At 41.1% G+C, this 24812-nt stretch overlaps 1 protein-coding gene across 5 annotated transcripts in view; it reads right to left on the reverse strand.

The window, feature by feature from the left end:
- Window positions 1-24812, reverse strand: part of PCNX2 (pecanex 2) — a 240533-nt gene that overhangs the window by 109249 nt on the left and 106472 nt on the right. For all 5 annotated transcript variants that reach the window (XR_012490740.2, XM_019712884.3, XM_074316661.2 and 2 more), the window contains 3 exons: window positions 16773-16865; window positions 15860-16010; window positions 2511-2652 (listed from right to left, as the gene is read on the reverse strand). Coding sequence is in view for 4 of the 5 variants with exons in the window: in XM_019712884.3 (XP_019568443.3) it covers window positions 2511-2652; window positions 15860-16010; window positions 16773-16865 (386 nt within the window). In the remaining variant the exon portion in view is untranslated. The remainder of the gene's footprint in view (window positions 1-2510; window positions 2653-15859; window positions 16011-16772; window positions 16866-24812) is intronic.

A 24812-nucleotide genomic window follows, 5' to 3' on the forward strand; every position in this document is an offset into this window, starting at 1 on the left:
ACAGGGATCCTGGGCTCTGGACCCTCTCAGCATCATTGCTATCTTATCCCGAGATGAGGGCATTGAAAAAGTGCTTTCAAAGCCTTTGTACCAATCAGGTGCAAAATTGTCATTCTTGTCATCAAAAAGATCTAATGTTGGCATTTTTATGTGCTGTGATCTGACATGTTGCATGCCTTCAGCCCTGGGGCTGCGATCACTCCACTCTGCCCCTGAACATGCCCGGAGAGGTTTGCCCCAGGCCCTCCTGAGAAACACTGGCCCTTGATTACACGCAGGTTTGGGAGAGGGAACGTTTTTTATGCATGCGCACAGGAAGCCCTCAGTGTGCCTGCCACAAGGCTGAACGCTGCTCCACAACCCACCTTTCTTTTCCTGGACAACTCATGCCTGTGACATGACGAGAACACGGTGTGAAAACCTGACTTCTAGCCCAGGGTACAGCATCCCCGGGGTGACAGCCAAAGCCCTTGGAAAGACCCCAATGACAAGCGTCTTAAGACTAGGGATAGTTTGGTTTTCAGGGGAGATGGGTGATTTTCTGGTTTTTCAGGCCCGAGCTAGATGAGGGCTAATTCTAAACCTTCTGTTTTCTGTGACTATCGTTAAAACGCACGGCATTTGTGTTGTGTTTGATAATGGTGACTGGATAAGACGACAGGAGATCTAACGAGTGATGTTATGGCCTTTCTAACATCGCAATAGTAATGGCTTCAGTTAATGATTCGTAACTAAAGGTTTCCTAGAGGCTTACATAGCAATCAGTGAACAGTGAGTGAGTGGCCTGGCACAGATGCTTTGAGATCAGACTGGGAAATGTAAACACCTAACAAGATACGATTCAGTCACTTGATAATGCATCCATCCATCCTTCTACCATTTACTAGCGGTTTGGTATTGAAAGTTGACTAAGAAACAGTGACTGCGAGTGAAGCGTTGGCTATCTGACCATCCGGTACAGTGGTCGCAATGAAGGATGCTCACAAAGCTTCAAACAGGCCTCTGGGTGACAGACACACAGCCTCCTGCTGTCCTTTTTGAGAACGGCTCGTCTAGTGGAGTGGTTGAAATCTTGAGAATTGTTTTTTTGTTTTGTTTTTAAGTCTTCAGATGGATGCCTCAAGAATATAAAGGGACTGTCAGCTTTGGGCTCTGAGAAAAATAATTCTGTTGGTATCATCTTGGAGTTGAAAATACCTTGAGGTACACAGGTAAGGTGCTACTTTCTGACTTCAGTGTTTGGGAAAACATTGCAGGGGTGATGGAATAACATTAGGTCAAACTGGACTCTCTCTGAACTGTTTTTTGACTCTAATTCCCAAGACTTGTGTTCAACAGCCAGAACTGCTTGCTCTCACCCTGCAGCTCGGCTGGAGGTCTAATCCTGATGCCGACCAGGAGGTAGGGGGGACCTGGAAACCTTAGCTCCACACTCCAGGCAGCACTGGTCCTTCTTTGCTACCTTGGTTCTGACTCAGAGCTCTCATTCTAGAAACGAAGGATCTGCCTTGTTCTAGGCGGTCATTGTGGGGTCAGCCAGGATTGTTCCAGAGTGGAAACACCTTCCACGAGGAGAAGCAATTGGGGTTGTACATGTAGTGTCATCTCCTGGATTGAGCCCCATCCAAACTGCATAAGACGTCTGTGGCCCCATCACCTGCCTTCTTCATCCAGTGAGAGTAATTTTCACTCTGGACCTTAAGTCTAGGGTTTTAAGTACCAAAAGGCACAGACTTCTTGCCCTGGCCTAACTGAAACAGGTCTGAGCTGGAAGGAAGGTGGAGTCTGATAAAGGCAGGAAGGTTATAGGGTCATTTCATTTAGTGTCTGCCTTGTAGGACCATGAATCCACTCCAAGCCCAGTATTCAATGCCTTTGATCTTCGCTTGCTCGGTCTTTGGCAAGTATTCATCAATTTGTCCTCATCTCACCCTGAAAGGAAGAGCAGGTTTGAATCCGTCGGCTCGAGATTATTCATCAGGGTTGACCTGGGCACATAATGTTTAAGCAACGTGACTAATAAGCAAATCTGCTACTCTAACAACTTATTTGACTAGAAACTTCAACCTTTTGCCAGAAAGACAAATCCATACATTATCCAGAGGGTTTCCATTTGTAAGTTCAGAGTTAATCTTAACATATGAAACCAAGGGCTCAACTGTACATTGTCAGTGCCTGCGAAAACGGCTGTATGTGATGTCAGAGGGGTAGCAGATTGGGGGAGGAGGGGTTACCACTTTGTGAGGGGTATAAATGATGAACGTCACCTTCTTAGGGCTCACTGACTAAGTCCTTGCAGGGTGATTTTCAATCTACTGACAGTCGTTCACAGCATCACTTCAAGTAGCTCTAACTTCATTTGTACCCCAGTCACCCTATAATCACCATCGAGCTCTAGTGAGTTTGAGTAAAAGACCACCATGGAAGTTGACTTCTGCAGCAGTTTAGAGAAAAATCACTAGATTTTGAAAACGTCATCAAATCATGAGAATAAACCATGATCCACTTACTGGGTCCCGAGTCTCCGGTAGTTGCTTATTGAAAATGCATCAAGGGTGAGTGCGTTCAAAATTATAGCTGGGTACAAGATATATTTTTCAAAACACTGAAGCCAAACATAGAGTCGTTCAAACCACATTAAATGGGCAACATCTGAAAGAAACACAAAACCCACTTAGAACAGCCACGGATCAAATTATTTTTCTTTAAGTACAGGTGATAATAAGTAATATCTCCCCTTTAATTCAAAAGCCACTAGTTGAGAACTCCAGATACTAGACACTCACCACACAGAGTGACCCAACAGTGACATAAAAGGGGCAGTCCCCTCAGGATCAGGAGACAAATTACCTGTTTCCACCATTCTTCCCTGGGACTTCATGAAAAGGGTCTCAGGAAGCAACACAAATACCACACACACAAAATCAGGAACTGGTATTTTCCTGTCTTCTTAGCATGGCTGACATTTCTACATAAGAATGTATTATCTTTATGATTCAAAGCACAAAAGCTATCTTCATTTGATGAAAAATGAGGGGAGGATGGGCATTTAGAAATCTGCCTTGACAAAAATTAATTTGAATGAGAGGAATGGTGAGGATGGATGGAGGGGAAATACTTCATGACACGGGAAGTAAAAAGCAGCACCCAAACACCAGCTTAATAAGTGGAAGAGAGATACAACTAGAACTTATCAAAATAAGAATAAAAAGAGATTTTAGTGAGAAATGAAACAGTGAGGAAGAGTCGTAGGAAAATTCAGTTCAAAAAGTGAAGATGTTGGGTAGGAACTCAACGTTGGCTATTCTTATAGTCAATGCATAATGTTTTCTGGTGTAGATTTAGAAGTGGGTTATTTCATAAGATATGAAATTTTTGATATATCATTCATGAAATCTAGGTATATGATCTATATTTTACACATAGATAAAAGGGTTTTTACCTTTTGTGAAAATATATGAAAATTAAGAAAAACAAATTTTCAAGATCTCTCTCCACTCTCCCCAAGCAAATGACTATAACATCTACCTCCCAGAGAAAATTGAGGCTGTTAGGTACAAATTCCCTCACTTTGCCAAACCCTCATCTATGCATGTGTCAACTGGGGGTGCCAAAAAAAATGTATACACATTTTAAAAGATGTTATCTATGCTCAAGCAGTAGTTCGCCGTAATCAGAAGTGCCTGGATGCTGATGGGAACCACTTTGAGCCCCTCTTGTAATTGCAGAAGTCACATGTGACTTGTATTCATCTTTTGTTATCAGTATATGTTGAGTACTACAATTTTAATACAGTTTTCCTTTCTTAAAATGTGTACACATATTTTTGGCACCCTCTGTGTATTCACATCCACCTTCTTGTTCCTCCTGAGATTGAGCCCCCATCGATGGATCCCATTCGTATTGCCATCTTGGTTCAGGAGTCACTCCCTTGTACACTGGCAGTTCTTTCTGAGACGCAAATGGCAAGATCAGTGTCTGCGGCACTGAACACCCGCCTTCCACGCCGCATCTCCCGGTGCTCAGCCTGTGCTTCTGGGCACAGCCAGGCTTCTTGAAAAGGCTGTGTCTGGTGGCCCCAGAGTCTTGTCTCCTACTTACGGCTGACACTTCTGCCCCTGCGTTTGTGGCTCCCGCACAGACATGGCGAGGCCACTTGAGACCTCCAAACTGACCAACAACTGGCGCTTCTCAGGCTATCTTACCGGACCGTCGTGAGGCATGAAATGTCACTGGGGATTCCTTCTTCGGAAACTCTCTTCACCCTCAGCTTCCCCGCCCCCAAACTCCTACTCGTGTTCAACCCTTTCGCATGACTCTTCCATTTCCTTTGCAGGCTCCTTGGCCCCTGGGTCACCTGCTCTCCGTGGACCTCTTTATCACATCTCCCGTTGCCCTGAGCTGATGTCCTCTAGACCCAGGACTTGCAGTATTACTTCCACACTGATGTCACCCGAGCACCTGGATGAAGAAATGTCCTCAAAGGACCCCACGCCCACAGGGAACCACTGCCCAAACCCTGAACAACCACGTGTAGTTTGGCCTAATATTCTTTGGTACCCTTTGCTCAACACTGTGAGATCCACTCACTTGTGAGTGTAGCTGTCATTTTCCATTCTCACTGCTGTATAGTAATCTACTGTGTGAACACACATAGTCCATTTTTCCAGTCTACTGGGCGTGGGCATCTGGTTAGCTTCCAGTTTATGCCTATGATGGACAGTGCCGCTATGAGCATCCTTGTACACGTATTTCGGTAAATGTGTGGTCCTGTGGGGTATATCTATCTAGGTGTGGCATTGCTAGGTTATTAAGTGAGCCTGCAGGAAGCTCCAGGAGATGCCACCTGACAATTTTTCAGAGTTCTTGTGCCGATTTTTCGCTCCCACAAACAGAGCGAGAGCTCCTTCCGTGTGTTTCACAAAACATTTTCTCTCTCCTACATCTTAGCTACACTGGTGGGTATACAGCGGTATCATATTATGGTTTGATTTCGCATTTCCGCAACGACTAATGCAGTTGAGGACCTTTTTGTACATTTACTGGCATTTGGATACACACTTCTGTGAAGTGGTTTTCAGTCTAGTGCCTAATTATTTTTCCAATTGGATCATATGTCTTCCCCTTACTGATTTTTAGGGGTTCTTTATACATCCTACGTATGAGTCTTTAGTCAGATATATGCATTGGGAAAATCTGCTATTTTATGGTTGCTTTTCATACTTTTAATAGGATCTTTTGTAGAAAAGAAATAATTTTAATGTGCTCCAACTTCTCATTTTTTGCACTCTTAGAGTCTTTTATATTCTGTTTACAAGACAGATATCATGACTACATTTTCCTATGTTTTTCTCGAAAAACTTTATTGTTTTATTTTTCACATTTAGATCTGCAAGCTGTCTAGAATTGGTTATTGTGTATAATGGACAGGGTTGAGGCTGATATTTTTCCATTTGGATATCTAATTGACCATCACCATTTATTGAAAATAACTTCCATTTCCCCTGCACTGCAGTGACCCGTGCTGTTTTATACGCCGTTGTATTTGCAGGCTGCTTTCCTGGAATGTCCTTCCATCTTTCCTACTTGAGAAACCCCTGATCTTATTATAGAACCAAACACCCTGCCATCTGGAGCTTTCCTTGACCCCCCCCCACACACACACACACACTTGGCATTCCCAACACAGTCACTACCAGTGGCTGCCAGGGGGAGAGGGTTCAAAGTGTCCATCCCACACTGACACTACTTAGAACCACCAGCACATGGTGATAGGAAAAAGGAGTCCAATGTTTAATTGGCTTTATCATTGTTTTTAAATTCTTGATAAACAATACACCCCTCTCCTGCCTGCTCCTGGTGGACCCCTCCATTTCCCTACCTTTGGTGCCCACTGTACTGCCCTGTATCCAGCTTAGGCATCTGCCGGACACTGAGCCAGACATGTGTATTTATGACCCTTAGTTTTAAGGCAAAGCATGTTATTGCTTTGCGCCATCACTGTACTCTGTGAATTCTACAATTATAGAGCCTGTCACATCTCAGAGGGAGTATTTATTTACACATTCATCTTCCCACTAGACTGAGTCTGTCAAGAGCAGGTGTCATGTCTTAACTGGCTTAATATCTCCAGTGCCTTGCAGAATGCCTGGCCTAGAGGTAGGGTGTGGTAACTTTGCTATCTTATCCATTTTAGTGGCTGCGGGAACTCTGAATGATTAAATTGAACAAAGAGGGACTAAAAAAGCAGCCTACTGGAATTATTTTTTCGATTACAAAACAAAAATCATTCTAACTGTAGCATATTAAACATTTCCATTTCAATCTCTCATAAAGTACAACCAGTTACAGTTAGGTTTCCTTTTATATAAAATCATTTTTTCCTGATTTCTCAATTTATAAGAGATCAGCAGTGTCACACTGAGGCCATCACATCAAATGCTTTTCAGCCAGCTTATAAAAATACGTTATCAGAGCTCTATCAACATTTGTCACCAAATCAGAGAAACATGGCAACCTTAGCTAGATTGCTGTAAAAATACGTAAATGAAGAGAAATATAGGCCAAGCTCATCTTGCTGTATTGTTGGAAGAACACTAGAATGAAAAGAAATGTTTGTCTGGTTCATCCCTGTGGAAGGGCCTGATACCAGGTGGATGGATGGGGTGGGGGGTGGTCAGACTTTCAAATGCTGCTCACTCTTACTCTTAGAAGATGCTATTTTCCAGTGAGTGGGGATAAGGCCAACTTGAGTGAAGGGACACAGTCCCAATGGAGTCTACAAGGACTTACTGCAGATACTGATAACAAATATGGGTTTACCATAAGAATTTTGGTTTATCCATCCCAGAAACACATAAAGCAATGAATTTCAAATAATATAGAAATGACTAATAAACTCTGAATTCACCATCCATGTCTTTCCAAATATTTGAGAGCGAAATACTTATAGTGAGACCTTTATTCTCTGTGGCACCTGGTTGGGTGCATGGGGTATGCGTGTGTATGAAACTATGTCACGGACACAACTCTGAGGCATGTGGCTAAGACATTTAGGCTCTAGGAAGTCATGGACTGTAAGCACCATTCTGTTGTCTGACTGCGGAGCCACGAGTCCTGGGGGCTGTGGTCAGTACGGCCTCCATGACATGTGTGAACAGCGAAAGCCCAGCATCCTTGGGTAATAACTGGGTCTCCTGTTAGAGACCCAGCTACAAGACGACAAGGACACTATGTTGGACTTTGAAGACCCAGAAAAGGATGCTATGTTGGACTTTGAAGACTAAAAGGAACTTCTAGAGAACTAAAACTCAATTCGTTCATGTCATAAAATCCTTTATTTATTTTTTATAGTTCCCTTAGTCAGAGTCGCAAAGAAGACTGAGCTGCGAGCCAGCTCTGATGCAGCACTGAGGTGTTCAGGGGAAATGACAGCGACAAGCGCTGACATCTAGATGTGATGCAGAAGCACTGGCGTGCCTCCCACTGATTCATCCTGAAAGTCCAGCTGAGAGGACAGCGGGCGCATTTCACACTGTGTCCACCAGTAAGCATGGGTGTGCGCGGTGAATTAAGGGAAAGCATTTTAGGAAAAGATTCACCCCGAGGCATGGATTCCCTGGGTGGTGTTCATACAGCATCCAGCCAGAGCAGGGGTGGGGAACGGTGGGAATGGAGCTGAAATAAACGTCTAGGAATGACAGAGAGAGAGAGAGAGCGCGCAAACCCCAGAGATCACCAACTCCAAACTTCTGACATCAGGTTCTGTCAATTTATATATTGAAAGAAAATCAATTTCAGTTTAATTCTTACATATCTCTAGAATCCCTCTACCAAGTTCGGTAATTTATTCCAATGAGAAGCTACAATCTCTGGATTGTAGAAAACATTTAACAGATAAATCGAACTCGCACTGAATGTTCATATTTGAGAGTTGAAGGGAAACAAATAGAAAAGGTGAATAATGATACAGCGGAAACTAAACAAAAGTGTAAGTCCAGAACTGTGAATGCTAAAAGGTTAAACTTAGTCCTTTTTTATGGGGTTACCATAAAAAGCTAACAAAAAGGAAAGCTTACAAAAGCAATAACATAACAAATATGTTTCTTGAGACCCCAAACTGTCTCAATATTCATACAAAGTCAAGTTAAAAAGAAAATCTTCGCAATGATATTTTATAACTGCCTTTCGGTAATGTCCCAAATATGCAAAGAGACTGTAAAAAGACATTACTTTAGCATTACTATTTCTCTTTTCCATGGAATATTAGGCCCTTGAGAAAAAGAATGCAAACTAACTATGCCATTTACAAGTTTATATATGACTTTTTACAACTGAACACGTTAAATTTTCTCAAAGGCTTTTTAGGTTGTGTTTCTCTTATATGCTTATGTTACTAAAATAAGTCCTTCTCAGTAATTAAAAGGTAATCAACAATCCTCAGGATGTTTTCATCTTTAGGAACATAATTTTCTCTAATTCAAGTCTTGAATACGATTAGGCTACAAGGATGAAAGGCTTCCAGCCGTACAGGGTCCAGACGTGCTTATAAGCATTTCAGTGTGGGTGCCACTCGGTTCTACTGGCCTGTCACTCCGAGGTGTCTAAGGCAGAGAGACCCTGCAAAACGGAATTACTATCCAGGCTGGGAGCATCCACCCTTATTACAGGGAACTGCTTTTTACTCTGAGCCTTTCTCACTCTCATCTTTCTTGCTGGGCCAAATCTCCAAGCAGGAAGTCCTTAGCACTAACATGGGCACAATTCATGGTCTGTTCTCTAGAAAGGTGCTTTCTCGTCTTGATGCAGAGGTCCTCAATTAATACCAAATCATAGCATTTGAAACTGAAAACACCAGTGAAATCATTTGTAAAATTCTCACATGAAGAGCCTTTGAGGGATCTTTTCAATGTCCTCACTCTGGCACGGGGAGGAAGACACTTCTAGGCAGAACCACCTTGCCAAGAGTAAGGACTCTGCTCTCACTCACTTTGCATTCTCAACACCTGGCCCAGCACCTAGTACATGGCAGGCGCTGAGTGAGTGTCCAACTTACAAAATCAGAATCCCTCCCCCAGTAAAATGTGATTTGTATGTCATCTAAATTACAAGATTACTTTAAAACACCACTTCTCTTTTTCCACTAGCATCTCCATATATTATCCTATCATAAAGTGCTCCTGATTTTTAGGGTTCGTTTTTTAATACTTCTCCAACTACTGACCATTCGTTTTATTTCTGCACTGTTTTGGATTTATCAGCAGTGCCGAGAACCCCAGTGGGCACTTGGGTGAACAACCTGGGGCTGGCTGGAGAGCTGGAGTCTGAGTTTGGCAGCTGACCACTAAGCTCTGTCCCCAAGCCCTTCCCCTCTTTATGTTGGTCACTGCTGGCCTCTGCTTCTCCAGTCCCCTCTGCCTCGTTCTCCTTTGAGCAGAGGTAACTCGATTCCACTTTTCTTTTTTCCTGCTGTGGTGTGAAGCTGGTTTCACTGCCAATCCCAGCAGTCCCCTCCGGCCCTGTGGACACTGACACAGAAAGATAAGTTTCCCAGTGGACTAGACGGGGACCAGCCAGAGTGTGAGGTACAGGAGGCGCAGTGCCGGGCAGGGAGGGAAAGAAAAGGAGAGGAAGAGAATGTGCAGGAAATAATAACAACACAGAGAATAATTAATAAGGCAGGCCGCCATCCGACACGCTGCTGTCTGACACATGGGCTGTAAGCTCTCCTTTGGCATTTGGAATTAACATGCCTAGAGAAGCATCGCAGCAAATGAGGCTACGGAACTCACCAGCACTGGTTCAGTTCACGCTTCCGGCTCTTTTAGTCACTTTGAATTAAAGAGGCTCTAGAGCAGCGGTGTCCAAACTTTTTCAACGTTTTTTACCAAAGGCCATATGCAGTAAAATACACAAACAGCTGGGCCACTCACTCGAGATGAAGTACGTATACGTATTGCCTCACCTGGTTTATTTAAGTAAACTACATATATTTTTGGAATTTGCTGTGGGCCAATAAAAAATGGATTGCGGGGCACAGTTGGCCCGTGGGCTGCAGTTGGCCCAAGGGCCTGCTCTAGAGGGTTTTCTAGTCTCTAACTCCGGCTACTAGTATCTTTTCATGGGGGGAAAGAAGGAAGAAGGTGGCAAATAATATGTTCTTCCCAGAACTACGGCATCTCCTCATCACACACACAGATGAGACCTTCCCAAAGACTCCAGCCTTTATGTCCCCAAATCAGACAGTTATCTAGAGCTATATACATATCAAAGGATTTTTACGTATATTATCCACTTGATTTAATCACTAGAGAAATTCTGTGAACTAGGTCATTCAGGTAGAACTATCACCTATTGACAAAAAATTCCAAAACTCTTGGACAGGTTCATCCAGATTATAAAGGGCCACCAAATGCCTACCACATGGGTGACATGGGGCACAAAACAATGTGCAAAATGATTGAATTTCAGACCGGTGGGGAAGAGGAGGAGGACGACGGACTGAGTACCAGGGACCATGCCGAATGCTCTGCACTCATTACTGTGATTAACTCCACCCCCATCAAACCTTCACTGTAGGAACCTCCCAATCATAGATGACAAAGTTGAATCACAACAGTTCAGCACAACTAACATGTGACAAAGCCAGGATTGGAGCCCACCTAGTCTTGTTCCAGAGCCTGTTCTCTGGGCCTTGGCACTTCAATTCCCCCCAAAACTTTCTAAAAGCTCCCTGCAGGGAAAAACCTGGTCCCATATAAAAGGACCAGGAGTCAGAAAGACATCAGACTTGTCAACAGCAGTAGTGGAAGCTGGAAGGCAATGGACCATTAGACTTCTGAAAGGGATCGTTTACATCTGACAGGCTATATATACACTGTAAACTGCCCAGCAAGTGCAAAGTGAATTAAAACACTTTGACATAGCCGAAGTTTAAAAGTTTCCTTCCCACGCACCCTTTTTCTGGAGAGACTGGAGGATGAGCTTTGTTCAAAAAGAGGAAAGAAACAAGTAGCAGGTCCCAGGATGGGTCTGGGGGAGGGAGCTCATAGGTTATCTGACAGGTTTGCCTGTGTGGAAACTGAACTGAGAAGTACCTGACATCGCTATGGGAAAGGCTAGCAAATGCAAAAACAGAAGTACGACCAAGAAAGGAAATGTAATCACAGCATATGACTGCACTAGACATGAACAACAAGTAGCCTTACGTGTACAAAAAAAAGTATGTGTTCAACAAATATTAAAATTATACTAGGAGAAAGGAGAAAGGGAAAATGTTCATGTATCAGGAAGGTAAGAGAGATAAAACCTCATCTTTCATAACAGGAAGCCAGTAGATAGGTAAATCCGAAACATTAAGGAATAGCAGTGTGCACATTATTTGGAAGAATTACGGTAACTACCAGAAGAAATATGTAGAGTAGGAAGTACTTCTTTTTTTTCTGGAGAGGAGGAATCAGAGATGGGAGAAAGTTGGCAGAGGTCTGCTGCTTCTCATTACAACTTGTTCTATTTGATTTTCAACACTATGTATTATTACTCTGGTATAAATGAAAAATACATTAGAAAAAGCATTATCTCTCAGAACCACGTCTCTCACAGGCAGACACCAGTCTGCAAACTGACAGGCACGATTTGCTAAAATGCAAAGTAAATCTCATTTAAGAATTACAAATTCATGACTCATTGGTGAATTAGGTTTATAATGGTGAATTTTTAACATTACAATTTTAAAGAGATTTTCAATTGATTTAAAAAATAATTTCTGTAATCTTTCATCCATTTATTCTAATGCATCCAAAAATTACAGCTTAAGCTTTCTCAGCAACCGTTTTTTTAGAGGCATGAGCCTGCTTGCACGTGTCTCGCTGTACACTTGGGTCCCTCACACCGGCCTCCATCCGCCTCACAAGGCTTGTTCTGCCCACATCAGCCTATAGGGAGCTCTTCCTTCAGTGAATTTACAAATCACTAGTCATTCATTTGTTCATTCAACCAATAGGACTGAGCACCTACTATGCACCAGACAATAACTCAACATTAAATTATACAATCTCATATGTTTTCCGTTTTGTATCCATATCCAACCAGTTGGAAAAACTTAACCAATGGAAGACAGAGACTGTGTTTTAGTCCTCCTAGCTCACTGGCCCACAGGCTTGGCATCATGTAGAAACTCAATAATTACTTTTTTAGTGAATAGTACACTCGTATGCATTTTCTGAGTGAAACAGTAAATAAGCAAGTGAAAGCCAACAATGCACTTATTCTTTATCTCACTCCCTGTCGCTCCATTAAACCCATTTTTATGGTAAAGAGTATGGCCGTCAAATCAGATCACTTCTATTTTTCTGAAACTAGTCAGAGCCCAGAATGATAACATTATGGAAATTTCTCCTTGGAGAACCACGTGGAAACGTGACTCAACTCCACTGTTCCCTTTCAAAATGACCTAATTCCTTTGGAAAGTTCTTAGGGAAAACAAATCTTCATTCAGATCCAACTTCTTATACTTTTACAGATGGGGGTGAATCAACAAAGTCACTTGTCTAAAATCATTATCATAATTCAGGATAATAGATTTGTTTCATTTTCTAAAAATCCAGTGCTCCCTAAACATTTAGTCTTGAAAGTTCCATACTTGACTAACGTCGCGCTATTTGTAGCATTGTCTACTCTGTTGTTTTCAGCATGATTCACTTAGATTGGTGGGAAATAGAGTGAATTTTTTTTTAGGAAAGAGCAACTTCACAGATACCCATTCACTACGTCCGTTATACCACCACCAGGAATCATCGCACTGCCGAGCTGCATGACAGGTGATAGAATTGTATCCTTTTAGCTTAATTATTATTGAAAGACCTTGTTGGGCTAGGATGGGATAATGTTTACTGAAATCAGTCTCAAAAATAACTCAAGTGGCTAAAATATATATTTCAATTTACAGTCATCAACTTGAGTTGTAACACAGTGCATTTTTATCAGTCTGAATTTTGTATCTCCAAGTATTTGTACATATCAAAGAAAATTACATATCAGAGATATGTAGAAAAGAAAGTGAACTGAAAGAAAGTACATGCACCAAGTTTAAAGTTTAGTGGAGTCAACACAGGGCTGATGACATCTGTGCCCTGTGCCCCGGAAGCACTGGAGGGTCAGTGTGAGCTGACAGACATGTTGTTCCATCATCTCAGAGAATGTTACGAAAAGAGAAGCTCGGGGGCAGCCAGGAAGCTTGTCTGGCCTGGGGGGTCAGGGAAGGACTTCCGGAGGGACTGGGTGCTAAACAGAGAGCTGAGGGATGCTGCATGTGGCATGAGGCTAGTGAGGCTTGAGGAAAAACCATCCTAGGCAAAGGAACAGCCAGGAAGGGACAGTGAGAGAAACTCGAGAAACCACAGGAATGCCCAGAACGTATTGTGGCAAGTCTTTCAAACCAGGGGTAGAAGCTTTGGAGAGTAAGCGTGAGCCTGCGGCACGTTAGACCTGCATGACAGACCGCAGTGACGTGGTTCTTCTGGGAACAGCGAGCGACACAGTGACAGCACTGACAGCCTAGAGCCACGTGCAGACGGCACCCCAGCTGCCTAGGGCACTGACAGCTGCTCGGGTGGCAGAAAGAACACCTGACTGCACTGGGTGAGGCGACCTGAGTTCTGGCCAATCACTGGCCATCAGCTCGGTGGGACCGGGGGATTCCAGTGACATCTGCAGACTTGCTAGGCCTGCTGTGCTTTACCTTCTTCTCACTTACAATGTTTTGTGCGCCTGTGAAGATGTGAGCAGTTTTCACATGAAGAAGGACATGACCGGCTTGTGTTTTCTGTTGCAGAAGAAATGAAGAGTGAAATACCTCACAGGCGGAAGGTCAGGAAGAGGAGGGAAGGAAACTCAGCACACGGATGAAACCAAAACGGGGGGCAGGACTTCAGGAAGTTCGTGCTGATGCATTTTAAGCATTTGGGTTTCCCTTCCACACACGTAATTTTAAAATTCAATCTGTTTTTCATTACCTGCCTAATTTGTCAAATGGATTACGCCTGGCTAGATTTCAGGCGGCTTATAAACAGCTAGTGTAGGCAAGTGACAAGCTCCATGGAGCCTCTGCTTGAGCCTGTGTGTGGCGTGTGCCTGTCCCACCAGCCAGCCCGCCCGGACAGACGCCCCGTGTCACCTGCTCGACTGACCTCAAGGAGGGGACAGCACTGCACAAACACACTCACATCATTGTTCTCGAGTTCTTACTGATTCTAATTTAAACTGGGCACTGTTGGATTCAGGGGAGTGCCCACTTTTATCTTTCAATGCTGAACTGGCAGAGTAAGGGGACCCCAGCCTCTTCTGTGCTATTCTCCTTTGTCTACGTTTCACAGCTCTCTCCTCACCATGAAACCCAAGCATCCAGGCAGAGAAGGTCCAGACGACACACACAGACATGCAGTTTCCTGAATCAGACCGTCTTCACCCTTCTAATCTCTGTCAACTACTTACCAGTGGTGCCAAAACAACAACCCCCAAGAACTCTGCCAACTTCACCAAAACTTAGTCTTTCTAACATTTTGAAAGGGAATATGACCTTAACACTGCAGAAGTTCTGCAGACTTCGTCATTTCATCAGTTCTTCTACCCACCTACCCACAAGTAGGCACCTGTTTGGATAGACCTTCTCTTCACGTGGACTGTAAAATGAGCTAACCATGATAAATTGTACTGATGGTAATTTGCGATTAAGCAGCACCTGAAATTGAACAGAGCATTTAAAACATATTATGTAGCTGATCCTGAAGGCCTGCCTATTGTGGGTGAGAAGAGTTACCCTCCCCGCCTTCCAGACCCCACCTGGCAGCAGGCCCACTGCATCATGTTTCTCCACTAAATGATCCAGTTTTCCTGATGTGGCTGTTTCAAATTAAGGTAGCTCCTTGTACCCTCCCACAGACGTTCCTTGAAGAAACGCACTATTCTTGATGGCATCTGAAGTGATTCTTTTGCTTCTTCATATTTTTATCTGCACCCCCCTTCCTTTTGCCACAATAGTCTATTGAAGTTACCCATGACACACCTGGCCGAGTCCAGCACATTCCTGGGAGTCAGCAGACCTTGGTGCCACTCATGGCCCCTTGTGTCTGGACATGGCAGACAATCACTTAACAACAGAGAAGTTACCATGGCTAGGCTAGAGGCTTCTATGCAAAATTACCAACATGAGCTAGTGATAAATTGTGACCAATAGCTTTGAAGTGTATGCAAACAGGGATAAACCAAGCCTTCTGCCATCCGTCTAATCACAGAGCCAGGGAGACCGAGCAGAGAAACTCCTGAGAGGGTCTTTATCTAGAAGCTCTGACACTGTTGGGATTACAGGCTATGATGTGATCCTGCCAGAGACAACCCGGGAACAGCTCTGTCAGTCAAGCCCAGGTCTAGGTGAGCAAAGCAAGGGTTCAGGGAACTGAAGGTTAAAGGTCAGTCTCTGCTATGTCCCCGCCCTTTGTGGAGGAGGGGAGGGTGGTGAAGCGATGATCGTCTTCTCGGTCCACAGTCAACTTTAGCAGAACACCATGAACTTCAGGTCTGAATGATATAAATCAATTTTTCCTCAATACTAATAACCAATTACTATAATGCTATTTTCATAAACATGCCTCTAAGTGACCCCACTTCAACTTTCTTGCTCTCGGAACAAGCCGATATACTCCAAGGCACACCCCCTGTAGCATGGTAAGATGTACAGAATGTGACATGAACAGAACATACAACTCACACCATAACCACATTTAAAGGCACACCTCTGTGGCATTCAGCCCTCACATGGTAGTGCCACCCCCACCCTGTCTCTTTGCGAGGACTGATTACTAACCTGTCACTTCCCGTTGCTCACACTCTCTATTCTTCAGAATGGGGTGTGAAACCCACATCCACGGATGGTGCTTGCGGAGCTCAGGGAGCAGATAGTGGGTGACAAACCCCACAGCGCCCGCCAGGGCAAACAGCACAACACTGAGGAAAGGCTGCAAGGAAAGAACAAGAAATCTGTGTTGAGCTCAAGACAGGGCAGGGTGGCCCCGGAATAACACAGCGAGACTGCTCTTCCCCATTTCCTCTGACGGGATAACTGGACTCAGTCCTTGTTTCAGGCTCTGAACATGGGGTTTCCACGTCACATGAGACCCACCTCTGCGGAGAGCCACTGAGAACCATTGAGGTGGCCTGTGACGTGCAGGCCCAGGGAACTCTGCCCACTGTGATACTGTGTTTTATTTTCTTAAAAGGTGAGGTAAATAACACATTTCTCTCACAGAGTTTTCCTCACTGGAAGAGTTCGTAAGTGTGTAATATTTTTATATAGAGATGGCAACTGTCTGTGAGGACCTTAACCCAGAAATCCCACCTAGATTTCTCTACGTTTATTTTTCTAACTAAAATTACGTTCCAGTATCTTTCTGGCTGTGTATGAATCACTCGTGCTGTGGTAAGCCCTCCCCGCTCTGTGCACTTAGCTGTCCTACTTCTACCGACCATCCTCACGGTGAATCCCACAACATACGCCCCCCGTTGGGGAAAGACGAAGGGCAAACTGAACCCCATCTGTGCAGTGGCCCAGACCTCCTCTGGGCAGTAACTCTCCCAGCACAAGGGTATGTGCCTTCCGCCCCCCACTGGCACTTTGTTTGTCCCTGTGGCCCCACCCCCCTGTCAGCACCCAGGCTCCACCCCGGGCTCTGTCAGGAAGGACCCCAGGTGACGGGGAGGGTGCAGTCAATGGGTCATACCCGCAAGGACAGGAACACAGTGCTGGCACTGACTGCAAATGACAGAACTGCAGCCACCGAGCAGATGAGGAGATCCGACTGTAGGACATCCTTCTGTGAAGAGAAACCAGCTGTTGTTTCTCTCAGCAGCTCTGTGTCCCCAGGTAAATCAGGTGACACCCTACTGACCCTGGATACACTACCCTTCAGCCCATGCTTACCTGATATTTTCCCAACGGCACACACACACTGGATGGACCCTTCACTACTTCCTGCTTGGGGACCATCCGGAAAATAAGGCGAAGGATGGGGACAGGGACACAGACTAGACTGCAAGGTGAGCCTACGTCTGCTGCTGAGCACGGCCAGAAGAGAGGTTGCTACACACAGAAGAGGCGCACAGCTCTTCCCTGCAAACACGGGTCTGGGACGAGTCGCCCAGGTCCCACGAAGGAGGGTGAAGCGCTAATCATCTCCTGGGGCCTTAGCATAGCTTGTATTTTATTTAATGTGCAAGCAGCCTGGGCATGACAAACAGAAAACACTCTCCCATTTTCTTATTGCTTTGGACCAGAACAGATTTTACTTTTCACAACATCTGATTTCAAGGTTTATTGCAAAGCTAGATGGGATTGATGGGATTGGCACAAAGACACACCTAGATCAAGAGAACAGAAAAAGAGTCGAGAAACAGACCAACACATATATGGTCAACTGATTTGAAACGAAAGTGTCAGGTGACAGGATACCTTTCCTCTAAATGAGGTAAAGGATAATTTTTTCAACAAATGGTGCTGGAACAACTGAATAGCTACCTAAAATAAACAAAACAACAAAAAACACCTTGACACTTCACATCCCGTGTAAAATTAACTTAACGTGCATTATAACCTAACTTACACGATCAAATTTCTCAAAGGAAACATAAGAGGAAATCTTATTGACCTTGAGTTTGGCAAAGCTTTCTTAAATAGGACACTAAAAGCTGCAACTGTAAAAGAAAACAGTCATTAAATTGGATTTCATGAAAACTGAAACAATTTGCTCTTCAAAAGACAGTGCTATAGAATGAAAAGGCAAGCCAAAGACTTGAGAAAATCTTTGCAAAACATAACCAACAAGATTTCTATCTATTAGATTGGTGCAAAAATAATTGAGGTTTTTGCAATTATTAATATTTTTAACCTTTTAAACTGCAATTACTTTTGCACCAACCTAATATAATATATAAAGAACTTTACAAATCAATAACAAGCCAAACAACTCCCCCTACTCCTGTTTCCAACTGCACATGGGCAAGAGTTTTCAACAGACTCTTCACCAAAAAGATGGTAAATGGTAGTTATGGAGCTGTCATTCTTGGTGCTAATTAACGAAACAACAGACCACTCTCTTAATATTGGTGAAAGTAACATTAGTAAAATAAAAAGGAAAAGGTTCCCCCTTTCCCTATAGCCACCGAAGAGTAGATATTATTCTGTTCCAAGAATTTTGTTCTTGAAAATATTATTTTTTCAAAGGAATCTTGAAAGATACCTGGACCTCACAGATTGTTATTATGTCCTGTGGAAGTAACCTTGAACATGGTTACTTCCACAGGACATAGTAACAATCTTGTAATTTTGATTGATTTTCTAGTTAAATAATTTTTGCTCATTTAAATGTATACTATTACATATCTCTGTTTCTAAAAGATATAAACAACTTTGAAAAAGAAGAACAAATTTGGAGGACATACAATATCTGATCTCAAGGCTTATTACAAAGCTACTGTAATAGGGTACTGATGGATTGGCACAAAACACACACCAAATCAAGAGAACAAAATAAAAGGGGTGTTTCTTTGCATGTGTTCTGTGGGGTGGGTTTTCCCTTAGTTTTTAGTTATGTTATGCAAAAGGAGAATTACTGGTACTACTCTCTTCCTTCGTGTGTTGGAAGGCTAAAAAGCTATGGCTCTGTTGAATTACCGATTTCAGCAAGAGTTTTAAAATCTGTTTCATTTCGATAAATACCCTAAGTCTTAAAGAGTGAACCGCACAATGTTAGACCTTACAAAAATGAGAGTACAAAAGATCTAAGTAAAATTTAGGTCCCTGCAATTTTTTTGTTAATTAATTTTTCCATTATAGTATAACATAACATGGCACCACTCTAGAACATACAGAAAGGAGAAAAATCACTCATAATCATTACATCCTGACACTAACAATATTAGCATTTTTGTGCTTTCTGGGGCAGTATTTTTGCCTGTGAATGCTGAACCATGGTTCTAGTTGTAATCATGATGTACATGGGTTTTTTATTTTATAAATGCCTGTTTTCAGTGCGCATATGATTTACTAATAGACACTTAATGGCTAAATAATTTGCCATCTTGTGATGCCATAGACACACACACACACACACACACACACACACACTGCCATGGTGGACACTCAAAACATTAATTTAGTGAATGAACCTGAATGACCTACACATAGTGCGTGCAAAACCGCTGACTGCGAGAGGTTGGCTTGCTTTCCATTTTCTACCCCGATAAATTATGCTGCATCATTATCTCGATGCACCTAAATCTTTTTTCATATTTTGAATTAATTCTCTAGAAAAACTGTGACAAATTTACTGTATCATAGGTTATGAATATTTTACAAACCTTGATAAATTATGCTTTTCCAAATGACTGTAATAATTTACACAAATACAATGTCTAAGAGATCTCATCTTGTCACAACTGGCATTATCATTAATTTATCCTGTGCTAACTGAGTGGATCAAAAAAATGCCATCTTATTTTAATGTGCATTTCTTTATTTACAAGAAGTGTAGATATATATTTGCGTACTAAATATTTTGTTCCTAAATGATACATCTTTCGTAATATCATTTCCTTATAGTTTTTAAAATTATGTGAATTATTGGTATAAGACATTTAACTTTTGTCAAATTTGCAACAAATATTTTAATAAATTATTTGAATTGTATTGCTTTTTTACACAAAGTTAAAAATTTTTTATGTACTTAAATCTAAGTCTGCGTGTGTGTGCGTGTGTGTGTGTGTGTGTGAGTGTGTGTGTGTTTTATTTATTTTTATTTTATACATTCCAAGTCTGGAAAATCATTCCCTCTCTAGAATTTGAACAAATATTTTATTTTATTTTACATGTCATCTTTTCTGAAAATTTACATTTAAAAAATGTGAGTTATGCATACAGAAAAGTGCATAAAATACCTATCTACAATTTAAAAACTAATTATAAAGTGAATGGTTCATTAACCAACAACTGCTTCAAGAAATCTAGAATTTCCAGTACCTGAGAAGCCCCTTGCATGCAGCTCCCTGAACACAAACCCTTCTTTCCCTCTTGGGGGTTCCTATCAACCATCCTGACCCTGGTGAAAATAATCTCCTTGCTTTTTAAAATGATTTTACTACTCAAGTGTGCAACTGTGAACAGTTTAGTCTATTGCCTGTTTTTACCTTACATATTACTAGACTGGATATTTGTTTGTCTTGCTTCCTTTACTCACATGATGTGGTTACGATCCACCCACCCATTGCATAGAGCTGTAGTAAGGTGTTTCCCTTTGCGATATACTTATGTACATTCCTCTCATTCTGCTGATGGTGGACTTTCCCATGGCTTCAGTGTTGGCTCATATACACACAGGTGCTACTATGAATGATCTTATACTCGTATGTGCATTCTGGTACACACGTGCAAGGTGTGCTCCAGGGTAAATGTCTAGGAGAATTGCTGGCTGCAGTGTGTATGGATCTTCAGTGTTATAGTACCAAACTGTTTCCAAAACAGACAAACTAATTTACACTGCCACCAGCAGTACACGAGAGCTCCCTTGCTCAAAACTTTTGTCAACACTTAGTATGGTAAGAACTTTTATTTTTTTTTGTATTGTGAGAACTTAGGATTTTTTTGTCAGTCTGGTAGGTATGAAATGGTAACTTAATGTGGTTTTACTTTGCAGTTTAGTTTGGCTATACAGTCATCCCCATTATCCACGAGGAATGTGTTCCAAGACCCCCAGTGGATGCCTGAAATCAGATAGTACCAAACCACATATACACTATAGTTTTTCCTATACATATACATACCTTTTCACTTAAATGAAGCAATTAATGGCTTCCCTTTGGCATAGCTGACCTGCCATCATCACTACTCATGCACTTTGAGACAATTATTAAGTAAAATGAGGGTGACTGGAACACAAGCACTGTGAGGTTGAGATAGTCAATCTGATCACTGAGGTGGCTACTGAGTGCCTAATGGGCAGGCAGTGGATACAGTGGGGAGACACTGGGCAAAGGGACGATTCATGTCCTGGGTGGGATGGAGCCGGACAGCAAGAGATTTCATCACACTCCTCAGAATGGCACTCAATTTAAAAGTTATGAATTGTTTATTTTTGGAATTTTCCATTTAATATTTTTGGACCATGGTTGACTGAAACCACAGAAAGCAAAACCACAGATAAGGGGAGACTACCATATCGTAATGTTTTTGGCCATTAGTATTTCTTTTGTGAAGAGCACGTACAAATCTTTTGCCTTAGTTTTAACTGAGATATCTGGCTTTCTAATTGATTTATAGGAATTTTGTACTCATCTTGACATTCGTGCTTTAACAGCTATCCAGATTTTTAAAACTGCACATGCTGTGGCTTGGCTTTTTGTCTCTTTCTAAGTGTTACTGGATAAATCAAAGGTCAAAATTTTAATGAATTTGAATTTTTGCTTTATCGTAAAAAATTATTTCCTATATTGATATCATAAAGACAACTTCCTTTATTAAGGTTGTAAGTGCTTTCCGGTTTTGTCATCTCATATTTAGGTTTATAATCCATCTGGAATTGACTTTTAAGAATAGTGTGACAGAGGAGACCTATTATATTTATTACTGAATAAAGAACTATTTTTTTAATCATTCCATTTTTCCCTCTTTACAGGGTTGGGATTTATATGCTCTGTTTTTATTCCTTCAGTAGTTACACTAAACATTCCAATATGCATAATTAACCATCACAGTTTAAAGTTAATCAATATCATTATTAATTTCCTGGACATTCTAAAAACTTTCAAGTCTTGGAGTCCATTTCTCTTCCCACTCGAACTTGTTATTGTAGTCACATATTTTATTTCTATCTTATGCTTTTAAGCCAACCATATACTCTTATTATGGTGTTATACACTTGATGTGTTTAGATTTACCAATGTATCTGTCAATTTCTTTTCTCTTCTTTCTTGCTAATTAGACCTTCCATCTGAAATCACTTTCTGTTGAAAAATATCCTTCAGAATTACTGTTAGTAAGGGTCTCTCAGCTTTTGTCTAAAATATTTTTATTTTGCCCTCATTCTTGAAAATTTTCACTGGGCACAGATTCTAGCTCAGAAGTTACTTCTTTTATAGAACATTAAATACATCAAACAACTGTCCTCTGGCTACTATGATTGGTCTCAATAAGGGAGCTTTTGTCTGTCATTTGTTTGAATGTAATCAGTCCATTTAACTGCTTTAAGATGGTCCACGGCTTAAGTGTACTGCACAAGGCTTTCACTGGCGGGGATTCTTTCTTCTTTAATTTACCCTGCTTGTGATACATTGGGATTTTTAAATTTCTGGGTCAGGATTTTTCCTCAATTCTGGTAAATTCTCAGATATTATCTCATCAAATAGTGATCATGCTCCAGTCTCTCCCTTTTTTTCTGGAATTCTTATTAGATATATGTTAGATCTCTTACTCTATTCTTCACATTTCTTCATCTCTCATATTTCCTCATTTTCTGTCAAGCAGTGTTGATCCTGGACACTTTCTTCTGTCTTTATCCTTCAGTTCACAATTTCTCTCTTCAGAGGTGTCTAATCTCCATGTGTGAGATTTTTTTTTTTTTTTTTTTTTTTTTTAAACTTCAATTGCTCCTTTTTGCTTTGGTTTAGCTTTTGTTTGTTTAGAAGATCTATTTGGTTTTCATTCAAATATGCTGGATCATTTGAAACATTTTCTATTATCTATAAATTTTTAAGCCTTTTATTTTTTTAAACATAGTAAGTATAGTGGTTCTAAAATTTGTGTCTCATAGTTCCTATATCTGAAGTATTTGCAGATCTGTATCTGCTCCTTGTTTCCTTGTACAGTTTCAAATTTTTATTGTAAGCTGCTCATTTCCCTTAGAAAATTGGCTTTGGGATTAGTTGGAGACCTGGGAGGAAGGAGGCCTCTAGAGAGGATTCATGTTTGTTTCTGCCATGAGGTATTTCCAGTTGGAGGCTACTTTAAACTATATTCATAAATTGAGTTTTATGCCATCCAGACATTATAATGTAGACTGTAAATTCCTTATTATTTTGTCAATTTTTTGTCACATTTCGGAAGAGCTTCTTTTGATGTTCAGAATTTTTAGTTTTAATCAGCATTGAGTTTGGTTATAATAATTTAGCCTGCCATAATGTCAGAAATGGAAAAGTCTCATTTGATTTCTCGCTTTCTCTCTCTGTCTTTCACTTACATTGGTGTCTGGAAAAGGATTAGCACATAAAATTCTTTTCTCCCTCCCTCTGCTAAACAATTACCTCAATACCATATACTGGATAATCAATTCTTGATTATGACATTTAATTTTTATGTAACAAATTCATAAAAACATGAATTTCTGTGTTTTACTGATTCACTAATCCTGGATGAGTCTCATATTTTTTTGATTATTCAATCTTTATAATATACTCTTAAATCTCAAAGTGCTAAGTTCTTCTTTCTTATTCTTCTTTTTCAGATTTTTAAAGCTATTAACAGCTATCCTTCTAAATAAACCTTAGAATAATTTCCCCAAGTTGTAAATAACATTCCTTTATAACTGTTTGGAACTACATTAAACCTACAAATTTCTTATAAAGAATCAGCATTTAATATTTCTCAGCCTTCCTATGGAAAATCAGGTTATATCTATTCATCACCACTTATTCAAAACTCCATTTGCATTTTAATAGACTGCTATAGTTTTCTTTCCTTCTGACACTACTTGTTAAAATCATTCCTAGTATCAACTCATGTATTTTGTTGCTATTGTGAGTTGGATCATGTTTTCATTATATTATCTAAGGTTGTTTTTCATGTGTTAGAATGTTCTTTTTTGTCTACATTTTCTTGCCTCTGATGGTCTTTATGAATTCTTATTCATCATAGTTGATTTTAATAAACTTTTCTGTTCATTCTATAGGAATACAATAATGTAATCTACGTTTGTTTCTCTTTCAGGACTTAAGCTAGCCAGAACTTCTAAAACAATATTTACTAATATTAATATTTTGTTCCCTATGTTAACGATGAGCCCATGAATGCTTAGCTAATGAATGTATTAGCTCTTAGTATATTGACTGTTTTAAATCCATTGTGACATTTTACGTAGCACTTCATGCTCTGACCCTAAAAAGAAGCTTAATCGTCGCTGGTCCAACACTACACATCCAGTAGATTTAGAGCGTGGGGCCCAAAACATCTAGATGATACAACCCATGGTTTAAAAGAAGTTGTTTGAATTGTACAGATTAAAATTGGGTAGTTTTGTTTGTTTGCCTTTTGTCTCTAGAAACTGAGAAAAATAGATACAGTGAAAGTGTTGAAAATGATAAAGATCAGTGAGAGTAAAAGCTAAAAGACCATGCTGAGGAGGCATGTGGAAAAACACTAACCTGGCAAACCACTAGTGGAAAGTTGATATTTTTATTAAATGTCGAATTATGGTCATCAGCTTTGTGTGCATACTTTATGTTGCTCATATGGAAATGAATAAGCCCACTGACAGAGCTCTCAGTACCTTTTTCTAGAGCAGTGTCCTGAGAGGAAGGCCTTGTAAATACGCAGACCCCCAGGTACTATCATAGGCCAAATGAGTCAGAATAAAAGGGAAGCCTGGGCGGATCATCTAATGAAGCTCCCCAGGGCTTCCCATACAAACTGAAAATTAAGAAAAAAGAAAGAGACAGAGAATGTAAGAGAGTCAGAGAGAGACACAGAGAAAGAAAATCAGAGACGAGAAGGGAAATTT

Source organism: Rhinolophus sinicus, chromosome 6 (assembly GCF_057876585.1).
Source record: "Rhinolophus sinicus isolate RSI-liver-muscle chromosome 6, RSI-T2T, whole genome shotgun sequence".
Lineage (NCBI taxonomy): Eukaryota > Metazoa > Chordata > Mammalia > Chiroptera > Rhinolophidae > Rhinolophus > Rhinolophus sinicus.